General features: G+C 50.6%; 1 protein-coding gene across 6 annotated transcripts in view; it reads left to right on the top strand.

The window, feature by feature from the left end:
* Positions 1-21,311, top strand: part of Sufu (SUFU negative regulator of hedgehog signaling) — a 94,249-nt gene that overhangs the window by 43,446 nt on the left and 29,492 nt on the right. For 4 of the 6 annotated variants that reach the window (XM_028874695.2, XM_037206365.1, XM_037206382.1 and 1 more), the window contains 5 exons: positions 10,760-10,902; positions 11,521-11,606; positions 11,832-11,904; positions 14,577-14,733; positions 16,365-16,476. In XM_028874695.2, coding sequence (XP_028730528.1) covers positions 10,760-10,902; positions 11,521-11,606; positions 11,832-11,904; positions 14,577-14,733; positions 16,365-16,476 — 571 coding nt within the window. The remainder of the gene's footprint in view (positions 1-10,759; positions 10,903-11,520; positions 11,607-11,831; positions 11,905-14,576; positions 14,734-16,364; positions 16,477-21,311) is intronic. The other 2 variants (XM_028874696.2, XM_037206372.1) reach the window with 1 other exon arrangement.

The raw sequence follows: 21,311 nt of genomic DNA, 5'->3' as shown, positions 1-21,311 counted from the left end.
CTGGCTCTGCCTCCCGAGTGCTGGGATTAAAGGCATGCACCACCATTGCCCGGCTGAGACCCTTTCTTGAGAGACTATGGTTGCTGTGCCATGAGAAGCTTGACCTCAGAACCATCAGGCTTAAGTCTTCAGTCTGTCCTGGGCCCCTTCCCATTTTCTTCCTGTAAAGCTCCTGCAGACTTCATGCCTGGTACACTTCAGCTGCTTTCTTTCCTTCGTGTGTGTGTGTGTGTGTGTGTGTGTGTGTGTGTGGTTAGTTGGACTTTCTTGTCGGACTTCCTTTGGACCACCAGCCCCCAAATAATGACATGGAGACTTATTAATTATGAAAGCTTGACCTTAGCTCAGGCTTGACCAGCTCTTATAGCTTAACCCATTTCTATTCATCTGTGTTTTGCCACGTAGCCCTTTACCTCTCTCTTCTCCATTCTGTACATCTGACTCCCTCCCTGTCTTGCTGGTGAAGTCCAAGCACCTAGATTCATCCCCTGAGTTCCCCTCTCTGCCCAGAAGTCCCGCCTAACCTCTTCTGCCTAGCTATTGGCCAGTCAGCTTTTTATTAAACCAATCACAGTGACACATCTTCACACAGTGTAAAGGAATATCCTGCACAGTGTGTGTATGGTGTGAGTGTGTGTGTGTGATGTGTGTGTGTGAGTGTATATGTGTACGGGGGGGGGGGGTGAGTGCAAAGCACACATGGAGGTCAGAGAACACCTCGGGAAGAATTGCTTTTTTTTCTCTACCATGTCGGTTCCTTAGGTTTGTTCTACCATTATCTTGCTCTGATACTGTTCCTGGAAAGCTCATGATCATCCTAGGGTCCTCAGAACAGTACTAGGAGAAAGGAACATTTGCTCTGGCCACACAAACCCCAGAAGGAACACTATCTTCCTGTCCGCACTGTGGGCACCTTACTTCTGAGGGGAGGGGAGAGAACGGGACATCTTACTTCTGAGGGCCAGGGTGGGGGTGAGGGCAGGAGCAGGGGAGGAGCACCTTACTTCTGAGGGCTGGGGTGGGGGCGGGAGCAGGGGGAGCACCTAACTTCTGAGGGCTGGGGTGGGGGCGGGAGCAGGAGCAGGGGGGAGCACCTAACTTCTGAGGGGTAGGGGTGGGGGGAGCACCTTACTTCTGAAGGTGGGGGTCCTGCTGTACTTTCTCCATGTGGACCAGTGGAACTGTACTTTTACGTAAAATACAGGCAGCCCACCCATCATGCTCCAGGATTGGGATGAATTAGGAACCCTTGGAGAATGTATTCATTTTTTTCAGTGTTTCAAAGGCAGGGCTAATTATCTTCCAAACAATACCCTTTCCTGCAATCCATTTCCCTAGATTTTGTTAATGTATTATATCCGGGCCAGTCAGGCTTCAGACCACTGTGACCAAAGCTGAACTCCAGCCAGGTAGGGATGGGATGAGGGTCAGTTTGAGTTGCCCACGAGAGTTTCCACACCCGTTCAGCACTAGGCTTGTAAACATGTACACACACACACACACACACACACACACACACACACACACACACACACACGCAGTTTTAAGAGGTTTCACGGTGAGGAGTTGTCACTGAAGGATGTGCTGTATGGAGTCATGGGTCCTTTCAAGCAGGGGCAGCGCTGACTGTAGCTATCTTTAGGTTCTGTGCCACCCTGAGTGCACAGCGCTCAGGGATGACTGAGCTCTGGTGGCTGATGGTGGTCTTTCACGGAGCCTGAGGGCTCACAGGAAGGAAGGGATGGAAACCACTCCCCAGCCCCCACTAGGAATGGCCTTTTACAGACCCCCAGGGATTTCCAGTTTCTCTGGGTGAGGAGATTTAGGGAACCAGAGAGGGAATGATCCCCTCTAACCCCTGGCTGGACAGCTGGGCCTCTGACCAAGGCTTTATTAGCATTTGAAAACCCCTCTGAAGGGCCAGAGCTTCCTGGGGCAGGCTCTGAGGCCTAGTGCTGAGACCTGTGGGACCTTCCACAGAATGGGGCCAAGCGTCCAGGGCATAAAGACCAGGCTGGACTCAAGAATGAGCCCTTTGTGGCTTTGTCCGTAGCTTGAAAACTGTGACCAAGGCTCTTTCTTTGTTAAGAAAGGCCGTTTCTTGCCACTGCGGACCCTGCCTTTCCCTGGAAGGTTCTGTGAGTGTGTCGCGCTCTACACATTCATGGCAAAGTTAGGCCTTCTGCTCCGCTCCTCTTCATTCAGCAGTACCTTCTGCAGTCTGGACCACACACGTGCTCAGGGTGGAGTGTGTTGACCTTAGAGCTGCAACTCGGCCTGGGACTCCTTTTGCCTCAGGGTCGCTTCATTACTTCCTAAATTAAGCCTGAGCGGAGTGCTATTTGATCATTCTTATTTAAACAGTCTGGGTTTGCAAACCATTTATTTTTAAATCAGTCTCAATAATAGTTAATACAATGTCATAAACCTTTCCAGCCTTTTCCCTGTGTCCGGTCTAAATCCTTGCCTGCTTTGTGTGGTTCAGACTAGACATCTGAGCCGTAGGACAAGCCTGCAGGGTCTGGTGTCTGCTTGATAAATCAGGGGCAATGGTGCCACCTACTGGCTCTTGTTTTTACTTCAGGCTCAGTGACGGCCCTGTTTTCTGGCAAGTACGCATTGATGGGGGGCCTGTGGTGTTCCAGCACTGAAATAATGGCACATTGCAGGCCTATATCGAGTCCAGGGCAGGAACAAGCTTAAACACCGTGACTGGGCAATTCGCCTGTGGTTACAGCTAGTAAGGGGCAGAGGCCTCCAAACTCCAGAGTTCACCACCGTGCCAGGGTGAACTCTGCCCTTAGAGGCAGCAGATTTTAGATTTTAGTCAGTGACTGACTGGACAGGCCATCCAGTAACAGAAATATGAATAGTGAAGATGTTCTTCTCTTCCAAGTTCTTTAAATCCTGTTGATTTTGTCTGGGTTTAGTGTGACTTTAATCCATACATAGCATCGTGAACCATGTTTATTTCTGTTTCTCAATAACCTGGCAACAGTGTCAGCTAGACGCGATGAGTTGTTTGCACGGTATTGTCGTGAAGCTGTCGGATCTTACTGAAAGGGTAGCAGTCCTGATTTCCACCTTATTTTCTTCGTGTAGTAGGATGATAAAAGCGGGTTTTTTTTTAAATTTGTTTTAATAAATGTGTTGGGATGAGACTGTTTGGTGGCAGAGTTTGTACCTAATGTGTAAGTCCTGAGTTCCATCCCCAGCACTGAAGAAACGGTAGGTTTGAGTAGAATTGGGTTTGTTTAGGGGCTGGAGAGCTGACTCAGCTGTTAGAAGGACTTACTGCTCTTGCCGATGGGCCTGGGTTTGGTTCCCAGCACCAATATGACACTCAAACCATCTCTGACTCCAGTTCTAGGGTATCCAGCATCTTCTGCTGGTCCCTAGGCACTGCATGCACACGGTGCATGTACATGCATGCAGGCAAACATGTCAGATAAAAACAAACAAAAAATGTTTTTAAAGTTGATGTGGGTAAAAGTACGTTAACGAGTGTTGCCAGGTGGTGGTGATGATGGCGCATACCTTTAATCCCAGCACTTGGGAAGCAGAGCCAGGTGGATCTCTGTGAGTTCGAGGCCAGCCTGGACTACAGAGTGAGATCCATGACAGGTACCAAAGTTACACAGAGAAACCCTGTCTCAAAAACAAAACAAAACAAAATAAAACAAACAAACAAAAAATACATGGTCTCCTGTGACTAGCTTTTTGTACCTAGTGTAATTTTTTAAGCTGTATTCATTGATGTGTGCGTGTGCACTCAAGCAAGTGTGTGAGAGTGTGTGCTCCTGAACGTGTGCATGTGCCATGGTACACATGGAAACTGGAGGGCCATGGCAGGAATCAGCTCTTTCCTTCTCCCCTGTGGGTCCTGAGGATCAAACCCAGGTCCTCAGGCTTCCCAATCTGGGTGCTGGGAACTGAGTCTGGGTCCTCGAAAGAATAGCAAGTGCCCTTCCCTGCTGAGCCATCTCTCTAGCCCTTCCTTGTTGTTGGAGACAGGGTCTCTCCAAGAACCTGGAGCTCAGCTTGGCTGGCAACGGACACTAGAACACTAGAACACGAGCGTGCCTCCGTCTCCGTCTCCGTCTCCCCAGTGCTGGGATTACAGGCACTGGCTGCCACACCCGGCTTTCCCTGGTCCTGAACCGCCGAACCCAAGTCTTCGTGCTTCTATAGCAAGCACTTTGAGCCTTCTCCCCAGCCCTGACCTGTCACATTCTCTTAACCATTTTCTCTCTGGTATGTGAAGCAGTAGCATCTCCTCGGGGCTTTGGCTTTGATTTCCTCTTTAAGTATATGAAACCTCCTCTTACGTGCTAACTGGCTGTTTGTGTTTCTTCTTTGAAAAAACATTTATTCAGATCCTTTGCCCAGTTTTAATTGAATTATTTGTCTCTTATTGAGTTGTAAGAGCTCTTTACATATTCTGGATACAACAATGACTTTATATTTTATGAGCACTTACCAAGTTTTTGGCTTGATAGTATTTTTCCATTCTTTTGATTGTCTTTTCTTCTTTAATTTTTTAATTTTTGTTTTATGTGCATTGATGTTTTGCCTGCATGTATGTCTGTGTGAGGGTGTCAGAAGCCCCAGAACTGGAGTTACAGACGGGTGTGTTTAGCATGAATCTTAAAAGTTCTTATTAATAAAATCAAACCTGAGGCCAGTTATTGGGGTGAACACTGGAAGATCAGAGAGCCAGAACAAGCCACAGCTACCTCACCTCGCCAGATCCTCAGCTGGTCTTGCTTCCTCAGACTGGAAGCCTCTGAGTCCTCATCCAGAATGGGTCTCAGCTGAATTGCTGCAAAAAAGCCTGAATGCTTAACCAGGCCAAATGCTTCTAGTTTCTGGTCCTCACGCCTTATATACCTTTCTGCTTTCTACCACCAGTCTCTGGGATTAAAGGCTCGCTTTCTGGGATTAAAGGCGTGATGAGTCACCATGCCTATCTGTATCCTTGACATGGATTTCTGCCTCTGGAATGCTAGGATTAAAGGTGTGTGCTACCACTGCCTATCCTCTATGGTTAATATTGTGGCTGCTCTGTCTCTGACCCCAAATAAGTTTATTAGCATGGGCAATATTTGGGGGAATACAATACCACAGGTGTGAGCTGCCATGTGGGTGCTGGAAATTGAACCTGGGTCCTCTGGAAGAGCAGCCAGTGCTCTTAACAGCTGAGCCATCTCTCCAGCCCTTGGATTGCCTTTTTTTAATTGTGTTTAAATATGAATAACATGAAGTGCTCTATCTTAAAACACTTGAGTGGTGCTAAGCCTGTTCACGGTGCTGCACAGCCATTGCCACCATTCATCCTGAGCAATTTCTCAGCTCCCCAAATTGAACTTTACACCATTAAACCAATTCCTCAACTGCCATCCTACTCAGTCTCTGTAAACTTGACTACTTGGGGCAGGTTCCTCATGTGAGTGCAATCGTGAATCAGTTTTCTTTTTTCAACTGATTTCACTTAATATAATGTCTTCGAGGTTCATCCATGTTGTAGCATAGATTAGAATATCTATCTTTTTACGGCTAAATAATATTTCGTTTTATGCAAATTACCCATTTTGTTAGTTCATTAGTTTATTGATGGGCATTTGGATGGCTTCCACGTTTTTGCTGTTGTGAATAACGCTGCTGTGAGCATTGGCACACGATCCGTTCAGGCCCCAGCCTTCGGTTCTTTTGAGTTTGTAGCCCACATTGGAATTGCTGGATCATATGGTAACTCTGTTTCGTAGTTTTTGAAGATCTGCCACACTGTTTCCATAGCAGCTGCACTCTTTGACATCGCCACCAGCAGGGGTCCAAGGGCTCCAATTTTACCACATCAGTCACCAATAGTTGTCATTTTCTGGGTTTGTTTTGTTATTGTTTATAATTGTCATTCTAATGGGTGTAAAGTGGGCGTGGTTTTGATTTGCATTTCTTTTTTCTCTCTTGATGGTAATGTCTACAGCACAAAGCAGTTTTAATTTTGATGAAGTTCAATCTGTCTATCCATTGTTGCTTGTTCTTTTAGTACCACATCCAGGAAACTGTCGCCTAATCGGACACTTTGTTTTAACTAGCACACTTAGGTCTGTGATCCATTTTGAGTCCGTTTTTGTTTATGGTATAAGGAAGAGCTCCAATCCGAGTTTTTGAATTTGGATGGCGGTTGTTCAGCACCGCTTGCTGAAGAGACTGTCCCCCCTTGAGCAGTCCTGGCACCCTTGTCACAGTTAATGGCCCAAGAGTGGGTTTTATTCCTGTCCTCCCAGGTGGGTTGTGTTGGGCTCTCCTGCAGGACCAGCCTCCCTTGGCTGTGTCCCTTTAGAGCAAGCTTAGCTTGGGGGGGGGGGGGGGGGCGGGGCTGGGCTCCAGCTCGCTGGTGGAGCACTGGATGGTGGCTAGGGAGGCTGGAGACTGATTCTCCACACTGCGAAGACAGACAAACAATAAAATCAGGGAGATTAAATCCTTTGGCTTTGTTCTTCTTTCCTTTTCCTTGTTTATTATTTGTTTATTTATGTTCAGTTCCAGGAGTTGAGCTCAGAACCTTGTTCATACTTGGAAACTACTCTCCCTCCCTCTCTAAACTACCCTCCTTCCCTCCCCCCCTCCCTCCCCCCCCCCCCCACACACACACACACATGCGTATGAACAGTTTGCTTGCATGCATGTCTGTGTATGTGCCATATGCATACCTGGTGCCGTCTGAGATTAGAAGAGGGCTTTGGATCCCCTGGAACTAGAGTTACCGATGGCTGTGAGCTACCGTGTAAGTGCTGGGAACCAAACCCGGTCCTCCACAAGAGCAACAAGTGCTCACCCTGCTGAGTCATCATCTCCAGCACCCCAGTGCTCACCCTGCTGAGTCATCATCTCCAGCACCCCAGTGCTCACCCTGCTGAGTCATCATCTCCAGCACCCCAGTGCTCACCCTGCTGAGTCATCTCCAGCACCCAAGTGTTCTCCTCCAGATACATCCCAGTCCTTGGTTTTTTTTGTTTTCTATTAAAATTAGCATAATTGGCTTATTTATTTTATTTTTTTAAATGGGGGTCTCACTATTTTTCCACTCCTCCAGAGTACTGGAGTCCTGGGATTAAAGGCATGCGCCACCACCGCCTGGAGAGACAGTTTTATTATGTAGCTCAGGCTAACCTCAAGCTCTCAATCTTGGATATACATAACGGGCCTGTGTGACCACACTTACCTGATTCTCTTCCTCTTATTTGTTTCAAAAATTGTTCGTGGCTGTTCTTGACTGCTTGCTTTCTATACGAATTCCAGGATGTTTGTGCATCTCTCTCAGAAAGACACCTGACGTTCTTAGAGATCTGCACTGGCCGTAGAAGATTTGGGAGTACTGCTCTCCTAACAGTATTGTCCTCTGAGCGGATGGCTTTGCGTTTGTGTGGGGTTTCTGTGACTTCTTTCAATAGTGTTTTGAAATTTTCAGCTTATACATTTCTAATTCTCTTGTTAAATAGATTCCAAGTAGTATATTTTTGTGGGTGCTATTGTAAAGAAATGGTTTTTATTCATTTCGTTTTGTTTGTTCATTCTTAGTATCTAGAAATAAAAAGGATTTGTGTACATTGCTTACATACCCTGCAGCCTTTATAAATGTGTGGTAGTTTTTTAGTGCATTCTAAATCCCCCGTGTACAAGCCCATGTCATCCATGAGCAGAGGCAGGTTACCTCTTCCTTTCCAGTTGGATGTGTTTTATGCTTTGTGTGCCCATGCCTCCTGTGGGGACCCTCTGCTGCAGTGATGAGTGGTGAGGGTGGACATCTGTCTTGCTCTTGACCAAAGATGGAAATGAGTCACTCATTTACCATCAAGTCCAGTGTCTGCCCGTTTCCAGATGTCTTTGTCAGAGTAGGAACCTTCTCGTCTCTTCCTGGTTGCAGTGTATGTTTTGTTTAACTATGAAAAGGTGGTGGATTTTGTGACGTTTTTCCATGTCTTGGAGACAACAGTGTCATGTTATCCTTTCTGTTTCTTAATCTTTATTCCTATAGACTGCAGCCCGTTAAAAGCTTTCGTTAAATGCACTGTGTGACCCTGATTCTTCTCGTCTCCTTTCGGTTTTTATTATTGTCTATATAATATGATGTCTGTGTGTGAGTGTGAGTGTGCATGCGCCGTGGCACACCCCTGGAGGGCAGAGGACAGCTCTCAGGCGCAGGTCTCTCTCCACTGTGGGTTCCAGAGATTGAACTCGGGTAGTCAGGCTCACCACACAAGCCTTTTCCGAACTGAGCCATTTCACCCCTGAAGTTCTGATTTCTTTTACTTCCACTTCCCGTGTGCTGGGATCACACATGTCCAACACCACACACACCTGGGTGACGCTGAGGATCCAACCCAGGGCTTCATGCTTGTAAGGAAAAACGCTATCAACCGAGCTCCAGCCTCGGTCCTATTGTATTGATTCTTAAATTAAATCAAGCTAGAATTTCTGGGATAAATCCCACTTGGTCTTTGTATATAACCTCTTTTCTTTCTTTTTTTTTTTTTGTTTTTTTTTTCAAGACAGGGTTTCTCTGTGTAGCTTTGCGCCTTTCCTGGATCTCACTCTCTAGCCCAGGCTGGTCTCGAACTCACAGAGATCCACCTGCCTCTGCCTCCCAAGTGCTGGGATTAAAGGCGTGCGCCGCCACCGCCCGGCCATAACCTCTTTTCTTTGTTGCTGGGTTCAGCTTGCTAATACTTGGTTGGGATTTTTTTTCTATATGTATAAGTGGTAGTGGTCTGTGGTTTCCTTTTTCCATTTTCTTAAATTCTCTTGTCTGATTTTGGTATCTGGATGGTAGTGGCATCATCTAATGAATTAAGAAGTGTTTCTTTTTCATTTTTGGAAAGACTTGTGAAAAAAATCATCATAAATTCTCTAAGTGTCCGGTGTCAGTGGGGTCTAGATTGTAGGGGTGTCTGGTGAGGGTTTTTAATTATTAGTTTAGTCTCGCCAGCTGTTTCTTACTTCCAGCAAGTTCATTATAGACATGGCGGTGACGGGAGAGAAGGGTTCGGGAACACTCGAACACTCGAGAAACTTCAGGGTTTCTCGATAGCCCACCTTCTCCTCCTCCGCTTTATTGCTCGGGTCTCCTGGAGGAACAGTCCTCCCTGCCCTCCTGAATGAACACTTCTGAGGTGTAGACAGCTGCCCGTTCCTGTGTCTGCCTGGGGAAGATGGTTGGGTGGTATTAGGTGACACAGGAAGAATCCGAGTTCAGATCAAGACAAGACAGCCAAGGGCAGGAGCTTCCAGGCTTAGGCTGCTGTGTGCAGGCCTGCATGGCGTGTGTGGTGTGTTCTGCCCGCCACATGACGCAGACGTTTAGCAAAGGAGGGTCTCTGCGAGCAGAGGCGAAATGCGCCCTGAGGTATGTAAATGAGTGAAGTGTGGAAAATCAGCTCAAAGGGGAAAATGGAGGGAAGCTGGGAATGTAGCTCATTTGGTAGAGTGCTCACCTAGCATGCACAAAGCCACGTGAAACTGGGTGTGGTCAGGCTAGAGAAATGATTTAATGGTTAAAAGGACTGGCTGCTCTTCCAGAGGACCCGGGTTGGATTCCCAGCACCCATGTGTCAGCTCACAGCCGTCTAAAACTCCAGTTCTGGGGGATCTGATGCCCTCTGCTGGCCTCCAAGGGCACCGAGCTCCTAAGGGGAGCATGGACATCCATGCAGTCAAAACCCCCATGCACAGTTAAGACCCGACAGCCAAGTGTGGCGCACGTCTGTAATCTCAGCACTTGGAGGCGAAAGCAGGAGCTTCAGAAGGCTGAGGTCATCCTCGGCTCCACAGGGAATTTGAGGCCAGCCTGGGAACCTGTCGGTGCTCATGAACTGGTAAATGCAGCACACTGAGTACCCAAGACAGGAGTGGGGTGGGAGGGCTTAGTGCTGCATGCAGTGTGCCCCTGTGGCTTTGCTGCCATAAACTCGTTCTATTTGGTTTTTTGTTTTTATTTTTTGAGACAGTGTTGGCAGTTAGCCCAGGCTGGCCTCAACTTTATCATCCTCTTGCCTTAACTTCCTGAGTGCTAGGATTACATACACGTGCCCATCACTCCTGGCACCTTCCCCCCCCCCCTTTTTTTTAATAATAGGCCTTTGTGAAGCATAGTACTGAGTCTAGGTTACCGTGTTCTCACAGAGGTAGCCATCCCTCAGCAGTACAGTATACTGAGGTGTGCAAGGCACTGTCCTGACTTCCGTTTACCCGAAGTCTCCAGTGTTCCTCAAAAATCCCCCAACCTGCCTGTGGGACACCGGCAGCAGGTCTCCGAGGCTCTCTGAGGTTGAGTGTTCCCTTTCTGCACTGATTCACCAACACAGAAAGCCCAGGGACTTTTTCCAGAATTCCCACTGTTTGCAGCTTCCCTGCTTGCCAGTGGTCCGTTGGCCCCTTGGAAAGCACCTCATTCCTGGCCTACTTGATCATGCCCTTCCCCAGCACTGGAGAAGCACAGCACATACATGTTAGAAGTCTTTGGCCTTCCTGAGCCAAGTGAGCATGCACACCAGCAGGCTTCAGTGAAGGCAAACACCTCGGCTCATCGAAGGCCATTTGGTGTTTTGGGAGTAGCCAAGGCAATTCTTTGCTTGTACTGGGAGTGGGCTCATCGGGCTGTTCTAGGAGCCTGGGGAGCCTCCCAGCCTGGGCTTCTGAGGTCTCAGGGCAGATTCCAGGTCTGGATCCAAATGCTGAAGATCCTCCTGTCTCTCCACAGAGAACACCTTCTGCAGCGGGGACCACGTGTCTTGGCACAGCCCCTTGGATAACAGTGAGTCAAGAATCCAGCACATGCTGCTGACCGAGGACCCCCAGATGCAGCCTGTACAGACCCCGTTTGGGGTGGTGACCTTCCTCCAGGTGAGGTGCTGCCAGAGGCTTCAGACCTCTCCTCCCTGTGGAAAAGTCTAGAACAGAGGGGACATGGAGTGGGAAAGTGGCAGGACTTCTCTCCCCTGCGATGGTCTGTCTCGATGCAGATGGTCTGATTTCACCCTCTGCTTTGGCGGAGGCAAGAGGAACATCAGGAAGCCAGCTCCAGGCTTCCCTGCTGTGTCCCCAGTGGGTGTGAATCTCCCCGCGCCGCCCATGCTTGCTCGCAGTTCTAATGAGGCTAGGTGAAGGTTCCACTGGTGGCCTAGAGAGTGACACAGAGATGTAGCTGTTGTGGGAGCCGCTGCCTGACCACCCCTGCCTCTCAATACCTGGGCTGAGCGAGGGCCTCCCCTGATGTGGCTCAGGCTGCCCTTAGTGTCTTCTGTAGCCAAGAGCTAGGCCTCAGTGCCCATCTGTGGACTCAGGGACCTCCCAGCTAGGTAGCACCTCCTAAGGGAGTCATCACGTTTTGGGAACACCAGCCTAGAGCCACCAACTGTACCTGTGTCCCCCCTCCTTGAGATGCCCCTGAGAGAGCCTAGCTAGCTAGACATCTAGGAGGGATGGCCATTGAAACACGACTTGTCTTGTCCTGGGCCGCAGATTGTCGGGGTCTGCACTGAGGAGCTGCACTCGGCCCAACAGTGGAACGGGCAGGGCATCCTGGAGCTGCTGAGAACAGTGCCTGTGTGAGTACACGTCCCTGTCGGGGAGGCCGGGGCCCGGGGCCTTGGGGTGGGTGTCTGTCCTCCACCCACCTGGAGGGGCCTTTGCTTTGCTGTTTGGGGCACTCATTTCTCTAGGGTCCCTGACCACTAGCAGTGCCCTGTGTGCTCTGGGACAGCAAACAAGAAAGGCTGTTGACGGATGATCAGTCCGGACCCCCAGTCACCACTGTCTCTCCTTGTCCACAGGGCTGGTGGTCCCTGGCTGATAACTGACATGCGGAGGGGAGAAACCATATTTGAGATCGATCCACACCTGCAAGTATGTCTTGAATGAGGAAAACCTTGCTAGCACCCTCTACCAAATAGCACTGGCTTTCATCCTGAGAAAATGGAGGAGCATTGTGTGTGAGCCAAGTAGAACTATGGCACGGTCTGGGACGTGGTCCCTGAATTCGGCATCCCATATAAGAAAACAGATTTCAGCCCAGAAAAGCAAGCCTGGTACATGTGTGTGTGCATTGAAAAAGAATGGATTTTATTGGATGTAAATGATGTCTCAGGTTAAAATTAGACCACCAGTAACAAAGGAAGGTATTCATAAGGAATATTGCTTCCTTGCCCTGCTCCCTTTTCCCAGCACACGTTTTCAGGGAGCCATCTCCCTATGTCAGGAGCAGCCCAGGCTGTGTTGACCCCACAGGCCAGCTGCAGGGGGAGTGCTGATTGGTCTAATGATCCTGTCATTGTGAAGGCGTCCTTAGACCCCACTGTGGCTGCCTGGACAGTGTCACTGTCAACTTGGGTGTTTTAGAAGAGACGCTTGTTTGGCACCCAGCTGGATTTTGGAAGCCACAGAGAATTGCCGCACTTCTTGCATGCCGTGCAGGGGCAGAAGCAGCAGACCATATGTCTGCCTTGCGTTTGACTCCTGATCACTGTGCCAGCAGAGTCATGGCCGTCTCTGAACCTCCATGCTTCTGTAAGGCTCCGGCAGGCCACGGCAGCGACTAGGCATCTCAAGTCCAGCAGTAGGGAGAGGTGAGAAGAGGCATGTGAGTTGGCTGCTGCTGGCCTGAGAGTTCTTGGGCTCACATCCTCTTCACTCACAGATGAGGCTCCTCCACTCTCCGGGTCCCTTTAACCCTGAAATGCTCACACTGCTGCCAGGGTCTTTTGTTATCTCTGCTTTGAACTCGATTTCTGTGTCGTGTCTGCTGCTGCAAGAACCAGAAGCCATGAAGGCTCCATCCCTAAGCCCGTGTTCTGCAGCCACACCGGGATCCAGCGTGGGTACTGCGGCCTCTCTGAGACCCCGGTCAGCAGGACCACAGCAGTCTATGGTCATTACCATCAAGCAAGAAGCGAGTGGGAGAAAATATGCCTTGCTTTCCCGATGGCTTGGTGTACTTGCCTATACTTCTCTGGGGCCTGTTTGCCATTAGTTGCTTTGAAAGCTGGCTCATAGTCCTTTGATCTTAGTTTACTGCTAACCAGCTGTGTGCCTAAGCAGGCAGGCCCTTCCACTGCCTTTTTTTTTCTGACACTCGCCACTAAATCTGGGGTCTCGCGCATATGAGACCCCAGACTTTTTGAGATGCGTTCTTACTAAGTTGCTTAGACTGGGCTTGAATTCACTCTGACCCCAGCAGGCCTTAAATTTACTATCCTCCTGCCTCAGCCTCTTGAGTAGCTGGGATTACCACAGCAGTCAGGGTAAGCTGTCTGGACTAGTGGGGCCAGGAACCGACTATCCTCAGCTCTGCCTCACTGAGGGTCTCAGGACAGTCTCTAATAAGAAAACTCAGGCCAGGCGGTGGTGGCGCACGCCTTTAATCCCAGCACTCAGGAGGCAGAGGCAGGCGGATCTCTGTGAGTTTGAGGTCAGCCTGGGCTACAGAGTGAGTTCCAGGACAGCCAGCACTGTTTCATAGAGAAACCCTGTCTCGGAAAAAAACAAAAGAAAACGCAGATTCCCCCCCAGCAGACCCTGCTCAGGCCTAGAGCACCTGCCTGCTGCCAGCCTCACCTAGGCTGATGAGAGTCCCAGAAGAAAGAAGAAAGGGTGACTTATGGGTAGGAGGCCACCTGAGACCAAGGCATAACAACAATGCCCTTTTCTGGGAGCCCTGGCAGGGAGCGACTGGCCCAGGGACGTGTGGGCTTCTGAGATGCATAGTCACAGCAGGTTTACTTGGCCGACATGGCTGTTTATGGACAAGGCTGCTAGAGTCTTCCAGATGACCTTTGATCCAAAGCCCAGCACCACAGAACTATGTTTTACCAGAAAACCCCGGCATGTTTTGAGTACAACTCTTCCTTGAGGCCATTTGGAGAAAGTTTGGACTGAGCAGTGCCAATGTCTACACAAGGGCAGAGCCTCCGGGGGAAGTTGTGCAGCGGTCACTGCCCTTCAGACCCCCCATTTCAGCCCAGGGAATGGAAAAGAACCCCATCCAGAGCTCTTTGCCAAAGTTAGCTGGCCCCTATGGACAGAGCACTTCTGCTCTGGAGCGATGGCCCCCTCTACTGTTATAGTGCGGAACTGCAGGCATGAGTTCCCGAGTCCGGGCAGGCTCACACCCGAACTCCTGTAGGTGGGGTGGGCAGTGACCGTTGCTGGAAGATCAGGAAGAGGGCAAGGCGTATGCCTTTCCTGAGAGAAGTAGATCTTGTCTCTGCTGCATCAGCTCCGAGGGCTCTCAGTGTTGAAAGCGGCACAAAGGCCGTGGTGCTGGGGGCTGATGGGAAAGAAGCCTCCACAGCATGTCCCTTCCTCCTGGCTCCCCTAGTCCTGTTCCCCAGAGGAGCCCAGGGCTACGGAAGCCACTGTGCACATAACCAGAGAACAAGGTCAGAGACCCTGATCTTGAGCAGCTGTCCACGCTCACACCTAGAGGCTAACGCTGGATGGTGGCCGAGTAGGTGCTGGTGAGCGTGGCCTCCCGTCCTCCTGTCCTCCGAAGGAGCTCTGACTCTTTGGTTCTTTTCAAGCAGGAGAGAGTTGACAAAGGCATCGAGACTGACGGATCTAACCTGAGCGGTGTCAGTGCCAAGTGTGCCTGGGACGACCTGAGCCGACCTCCCGAGGACGATGAGGATAGCCGGAGCATCTGCATTGGCACGCAGCCCCGGAGGCTCTCTGGCAAAGGTTGGGGCCTTCCCCTGCCTTCCTCCTTGCCTTTCAGGACGAGTCTCTAAGTAGACGGTCCACTCTGGTCTATTTTCTGACAAGTAAAGTTTTCCAGTGTGGGTGAACTATGAGCATTATCGGCCGTTCGTAGCTGTTTCCCGAGTGTGTGTTTTAAACACACCAGGGGGAACTATGTGAGCACTCTGCTCCTTGGAATCTGAGGTCATGCATGGTAGTGGGAGCCATGGAACAGTTAACAGAGAAGTCCACAGTCCACCTAAAGACAAGACAGCAAATGCCCACCACCCACAGAACCGACACAGGCCCCAGCTCCGGCCAAATGGCCATGCCAAGCCTGAAGATCTCTCTCCTTGGGCCTGTCTGGGCTTTGGATGAGAGTGGTCTGAGTGTGAGCCCCCACACTGCCCTACCCTGCGGTTCAAGAGGCTGTGGCAGGACGCCCTGCTCCCCCTGCCCCCAGGGAAGGTCTCAGACAAGGAGGATGTGGCTGTCCTGTTGGACGCTCCCCATGCTGGTCTTGGCTAGAGAAGAACTTGTGGGTTTTGTTTTGTTTCTTTTTTTTGTTAAGGCTGTCCTAGCTAATGCCAAGGGAAAAGCAGCCATTTACATCCATGTATGTGTGAGTCTCCTTCCCTTCTCGGTTCTTCTATCTTCTCATGCTTATTGAAGAATAAGATGTCTTGGCCCTGAGTAAAATACCTGACCTTGTTTGCTTTTGAGACAGGGTCTCATGTAGCCCAGGCTGGCCTCCAACTTACTATGTAGCCAAGGATGACCTTGAATTCTTGATCCTCCTGCTTCCAACCTCCACAGTGCTATGTTTCCAGAAGCACCACACCTGGCTTTCTTTTCTCTTTGATGCTGGGAGAGAAGCTAAGCACGGACTCTGCCATGGAGCTGTCCCTCCACACTCCATGTCATCATCATCATCGTCGTCCGTGTGAGAACACTCATAAAGATCTCTGAAAGGACAACTCAAACTCCTCATGCAAACATCTGACCCCTTCTTCTCTTTCCTGCAGGAGTCTGAGGGGTTCACACTCAGTTCATAGTTGCTTTTGACAAAAGAGTAACTTAAGGCGAGGTTGGCGATCGTGTCCACGGCTGCAATCATAGTTATTTTATTTGTTTACTTATTTTTCAGACAAGCTCTTTCTCTCCATGTGGCATAGGCTAGCTTCTAATTTCCTGCCTCAGACTCCCCAGTGCTGGGATTATAGACATGCCATTATGCTCAGCACTGTTTTTTGTTTTTTGTTTTTGTTTTTTGTTTTTTTGGTGGTGGTGGTTTTGTTTTTATCTTTGTTCTTGTTTTATTTTGCAGAGGTAGTCAATAGCAGATCACACAGCAAAGTTGATGATCATCACTTCCCTACTAGTGCTACCAGCCCACCTTTTCTGCCTTTGTTTGGAGGCAGGATCTTATTGTGTGTAGCCCAGGCTATTCTTCAACTTGTCTAGCTCCTATCTCAGCCGCCTAAAGCTAGGATTCCTGGTGTGTCCCACCACGCCCAGCCTCTCGCCAGCATAGGCTCACCTAGGCTCTAGGACAGGCTGCAAGGAAGGGTTGCTGGGAGCCCCAAGGGCCATCCATCCATCCATCAGGCACCTTCGGGATATCATTGCAGACACAGAGCAGATCCGGGAGACCCTGAGGCGAGGACTGGAGATCAACAGCAAACCTGTCCTTCCACCAATCAACACTCAGCGACAGAACGGCCTCACCCACGACCGGCCTCCGTAAGTGTCATGCTCCAGAGCTAGGACAAGAGGATGGTATTTCTCCCGAGGGCCATGCCTGGGGATTGCCTGAGAGAGAACAAGACCAGGGTCTCTGGGTTTAGTTAGGGGGCAGCCCTGGTCCAGGGCACAGAGCGGTGGATTCTGGAAAGGACCTCAAAGGGGCCTCTGCAGACCGTGAATATAAACAGCAGTAAGTATTTACATGGGCTGTGTGAACAGAAGAGAGTCCAGGGCCGGGCGGAATCTGACTGGGGGCCTCTCAGCCTTGTGGGAGCTCATTGTGCTAAGCAGCCCCTCCTTATCTCTCCCTCGGTCAGAGTTGCCCTTCCTTCCTTCCTGGAGCCTGGGCTCTGGCTGATAGCTACAACCCCAGAGACCTCCTTGTCTGGCCAGCCCTGTACTGCATGCCTGCTGCTGAGGCCCTTCTTCCTGCCTGCCTTTCCTGGGGCCCAGGGAAGGGAAGGAAAGTCCTTAGCAGGCCTCTGCTGCCTGTCTCAGGCTCCTGTAGTCCTTGGGAGAAACCAGCCAACCCCCGAGGTCAGATCTGCTTCCTGCCCACGTCTTCCTCTGTTTGGAGGCAAATGGAGAGCAAGGCTAGAGCTGGGAACCCTTCTCATCTGGCAGGAGATGCCCAGGTGCTGGCAGCTCCAAGCAGGAACCTTGCCTGCCCGGGAGGAAGTTGTTGGGCCTTAGGTGAAAACGGAGCTGGGCTAATCCTGCAGGACGAGGGTGAGAAGTCTTTACTGGAAGCTTGTTATGTGGCAACCTCAAGCCCTGGGGCCAGCTGGGATACACAGGCTTTCCTTTTGGGGGACCATGAATGAAACAATGAACTGTTTATGGGGGTGCAGTCTGACTGCACACACAGTTCATTGGAAATGACCGCAGCTTTGGAGTCTTGCTGATTCATGATCCCCGCCCGATACAGGGTACTACAGGAGACAGCAGCATCTGGAGTAGGCAGCATGTCTTGGGGAAAGAGGAGCAGGGATGTACCCTAGAACTGCACCTAGCATGGGGAGCTGCTGAAGGGACTGGATTGTGGAGCCTGACTGGGTAACACCAAGGATGCATCCTTGGAGCAGATTATGGTGTCAGGAGGGTTACTCTGGGCACACAGTGCAGCTTACCTGATGTACCCGCTATCCAGAAGCTAGAATTGAGCTCTCGAACAGCATGGGGCGGCTTCCATTGCCACCCGGCAGCCTTTAGCTGTAAGCCAACGGCTTTCTTAAGTCACTCGGGCTTTGCCATGGCAGTAGCAGATGGCCAAGCTGTGTCATGGGGCATCTGGAAGCTTTCCACCTGCAGTCTGGACCCTGACCCAGGGCTGTACTCCTCCCTAGGCCCCAAGTGTGGCTTCTTGCCCTGGTGGCAGGCCGGAAGTGCCAGGAGGCTTACAGCTTTGAGTAGTTTGCTGGAAATGTGGAGACACTCGCCCTCCAGGTGGCCCTCCCACCTCTCAGAGAAGGCCAGGACTCTGACAGAAAAGCTCTTGCAGGGCTGCCCCTTATTGCCTCTTTGACCTGAAACATACCTGGTACCTCATCCCCTTTCTTGTTTATGTGTCTGGCTCTTGTGCCCCTAGACACTGCAAGGGGCACAGACCGGGCTCTCAGTTCCTGTAGACAGCACAACTGGGTAGTAAGGCAGTAGGGATGGGCATTGGCAAAAGGCTGTACCCTTTGCCCCCACTCTCTGCCCTCCACTGGCTGAGATGGGTGAGAATAGTTCAGAGGTACCAGCCCTCTGGAGTCCTCTGCCCCTCCCTGCCGCTCAAGTGCCCAGTCAGGTCCCCACAGTGCTGAAGTCTGGCATCTGGAGGGGTCAGAACCTCTCCGGGGGTTCTTGGTCCTTGTTACCAATTAGTTTAACAAGCAGTTTAGCAGTGATTCGCTAAGACCATTCTCCCGCGCGCACGCAGATCTCCCGGAGCCTAGCTCTCTGTCTCAGACACGACAATGGCCAGCTCAGTTGAGATTAGCAAGCACCATTGTAATATCTGTGCTGCCCACTCTGGGACCTGACCTCGTTTCAGACTCGCCGTACAGATCATGACAGAGAAAGCCAGTCCCAAATGTGCTGGCACCACTGTTTGTCCCCCTCTGGGAAGCCGCCGTCGCAGCATGGGCCCTATTTTGTCTGCCTGTCCAGTTTCCCCTTAGTCAGGACTTTGGGCTGGGCAGCTCTGATGCATGGGTCTTTGTGGGTCTGGGTGTGATCTAGGAGGTTATAGAGTGGAGCACTTTAGAACAGCTGATCAGGCCTGGGCATCAGCAACTGGGTCCTGGCCTACTTGGGGAATTGGGCACTTGCTAATTTCATACATCCATAGCAGCCAACAGTTCGTACCAATATTAATTTAATTCATCCTCGTAGCCACTGTGTGAAGTAAATAATCTTATATATTTTCCTTTTCCAAAAGAAACACTTGAGATGTAGGGAGCTCTAGTTTAGGGCAATCTCGCCATGCGTGGGCTTTCTTGCCCTGTGCCCAGGGACCCTCCGAGGACCATGCAGGCCATGTCTCTGAGATAATAATGATCTCACCTTGGGGAACTCACGTAACTAACTGGTTGTAGCATGACTAAGGACAAGCTTTCACATGACACTGAGGACAAGCTAGGTCCACGTTAGAAGATTACTGGGTTTATTTAACTATAAGGAGGACCTCTCATTAGCCCCGATGATTCTAGAAATAATGAGCTGTGTCATAGCTGGCTCATTTATAGCAGAATTACTTTCTGAAACAGGCCTTGTTTTCTTCTTCAGAAACCAACATAGCCCTATCTCTGGCTCATCTCCCACCTCAGGACCAGGGGATTTCTTTCTTTCTGGAGGCCCTATTTCTTGCTTCCCAGAAGGCAGCCCCCCTGGTAACCTGTCCTCCCACCACCGTTGGCAGCCTCCTCCCACTGCCTTCCTGGAAGGAGCGTCCTGGGCCCTCTTTGGGGCGTCTTCTGCATTTCACAACCCTTGCATTCCAGCCATGAAATTTGTATCTGCCTTTTCCCAAGATGATCAGTTGAGAAAAGCCTCCTTCGGCTTGCTGGTGCCTCCCTTCGCACTGGCTGCTGGGTGGGTTTGGGAAGCAGCCCTTTGTGCCACATGAGACAGCCTGGCCTAGAGCTCTGCCTGCCAACATGTGCTGGGATCCAGGGCGGGAGTCACTGGACATCCCTCAGTCTGAGGTCCCTAGTCAGCCAGACTCCGGCGTTAGCTCCCCAGCCTCTCCGTTGTGATGGTGACAGGCGGGCATGTGTGGTCAGGTGTGTGCACAGGAAGCTCTGTTTCTGTAAACTTCTTCCATGCCCTGTGCCTCACTTAGCCGCTGACTCAGTGGGGAGGAGAGTTCCCAGAGAGGGGCAGGCGTCATGTGTACGCACATGGATGTTAGCGAGAGAAGGCTCTTGGGTAGTCAAGGGGCCTCTCGAAAGCAAACTTAGCATCCCTGCTCAGCAGCTCCCTGTTCATCTAGAATAGCACCAGAGCTTTATAATGATGCCCCCCCCCAAATTTCCTGGAGAATGATGGTTTCATAGCATAAACTCCTCTGTTGTGACAATCCATTTGTAAGATTCCCAAATACACATGTACACACACAGAGACATGAGACATGTGTGCACATCCCTCCCAACCTCTCTCTCTCTCTCTCTCTCTCTCTCTCTTTCTCGTTATCTATTTCTGCTTAAGGTGGAGTCTGTCTCTGTACCCAGGTTGGCCTGGAACTCACAGTAGCCAATAGCCCAGGCCTCCCGAGTAGTGGAATTACTCTTACCCCTTGTGGCTCTTACCCACAATGCCTGCTCTGCTCTGCTGTGAAAGTCTCTGCTCCCATTTGTTTGGCCTTTGGATGGGGTGACTCTGCTGCCTCTCTCTCGTTCCCGTCTTGAGTAGTTTGTGACCTGGCTAGGGAGTAGTCCTTCAGAGAAGACTGTTCTGTTTTGCTCAGCCTATGGGGCCCGTGAAGCATAATCAGCTCTCTGGTTTTCATCTGCCCTGCCGGTGGATTTGAGTGAAGAAGGTGAGTTTCCTCCTAGGCAGGGCAGCTGGTTGCTGTGGTGCCACTTGGTACAGAGGACAGATTTAGATGACCCTGCCGTCAGGGTTGTGTGTTAGGGCAGTAGACAGCCTGGAGCCACTCTGTCACCGTGGCTTCACTCACAGTTCCCATACTGGCAGAGGACAGGCGTTTGTACTGGAGAGCAAGCCAGAAAGAAAGAAGCCTGCTCTCGGGGCCTCCGTCAGGCTCCCGGGGCTGACAGTAGGAAATGCCAGGGCCTCTCTGCTCACTGCTTCCTGGACCAGGGTCTTTCTTTTGGGACCCTCATGTGAATGAACCAGGTTGTCATGTTAAATGTCTACTGCCTTTCTCAGAAAACTGGAAAGGGCAAAGGACATGGGCCCAGCAAATCTGACACAGGTCAACTTCTGTTTTGACTCCTGTCTGTGCTCTGCTCCTCCAGAGAGACAAAACTGTGGCCATTGTTCAAGGTTCCTGGCCGGAGCTTGGAATCTAGGTGCAAACACTGCACCCCTCTCTCGAGTTACACAATCAAGAGTATTTTTATCATCCATCCTTGATCCTCAGTGTCGCCCGACACTTGAGCCGTGAGTCACTTCTGCAGGAAAGGGAAAAGGAAGGTTCAAAGGTGAGAGCTGAAGAAGGAAGTGACTCAGTGTCTCAGAACGGAAAGCCAGGGTCTCAGGCTGGAGTGGGCTCACCTAAGACCACAGCGGGGCCAGGCTAGAATGCAGTCACCTGTGCCCACAGCTGTTGATGGATGGTTAGAGAATCTTCCAGAGCTCAGTGCCACAGTTACAGTCTTGTC

This window comes from Peromyscus leucopus, chromosome 1 (genome assembly GCF_004664715.2).
Source record: "Peromyscus leucopus breed LL Stock chromosome 1, UCI_PerLeu_2.1, whole genome shotgun sequence".
In the NCBI taxonomy this organism is placed as follows: domain Eukaryota; kingdom Metazoa; phylum Chordata; class Mammalia; order Rodentia; family Cricetidae; genus Peromyscus; species Peromyscus leucopus.
This window is presented reverse-complemented; position numbering and strand designations above follow the sequence as displayed.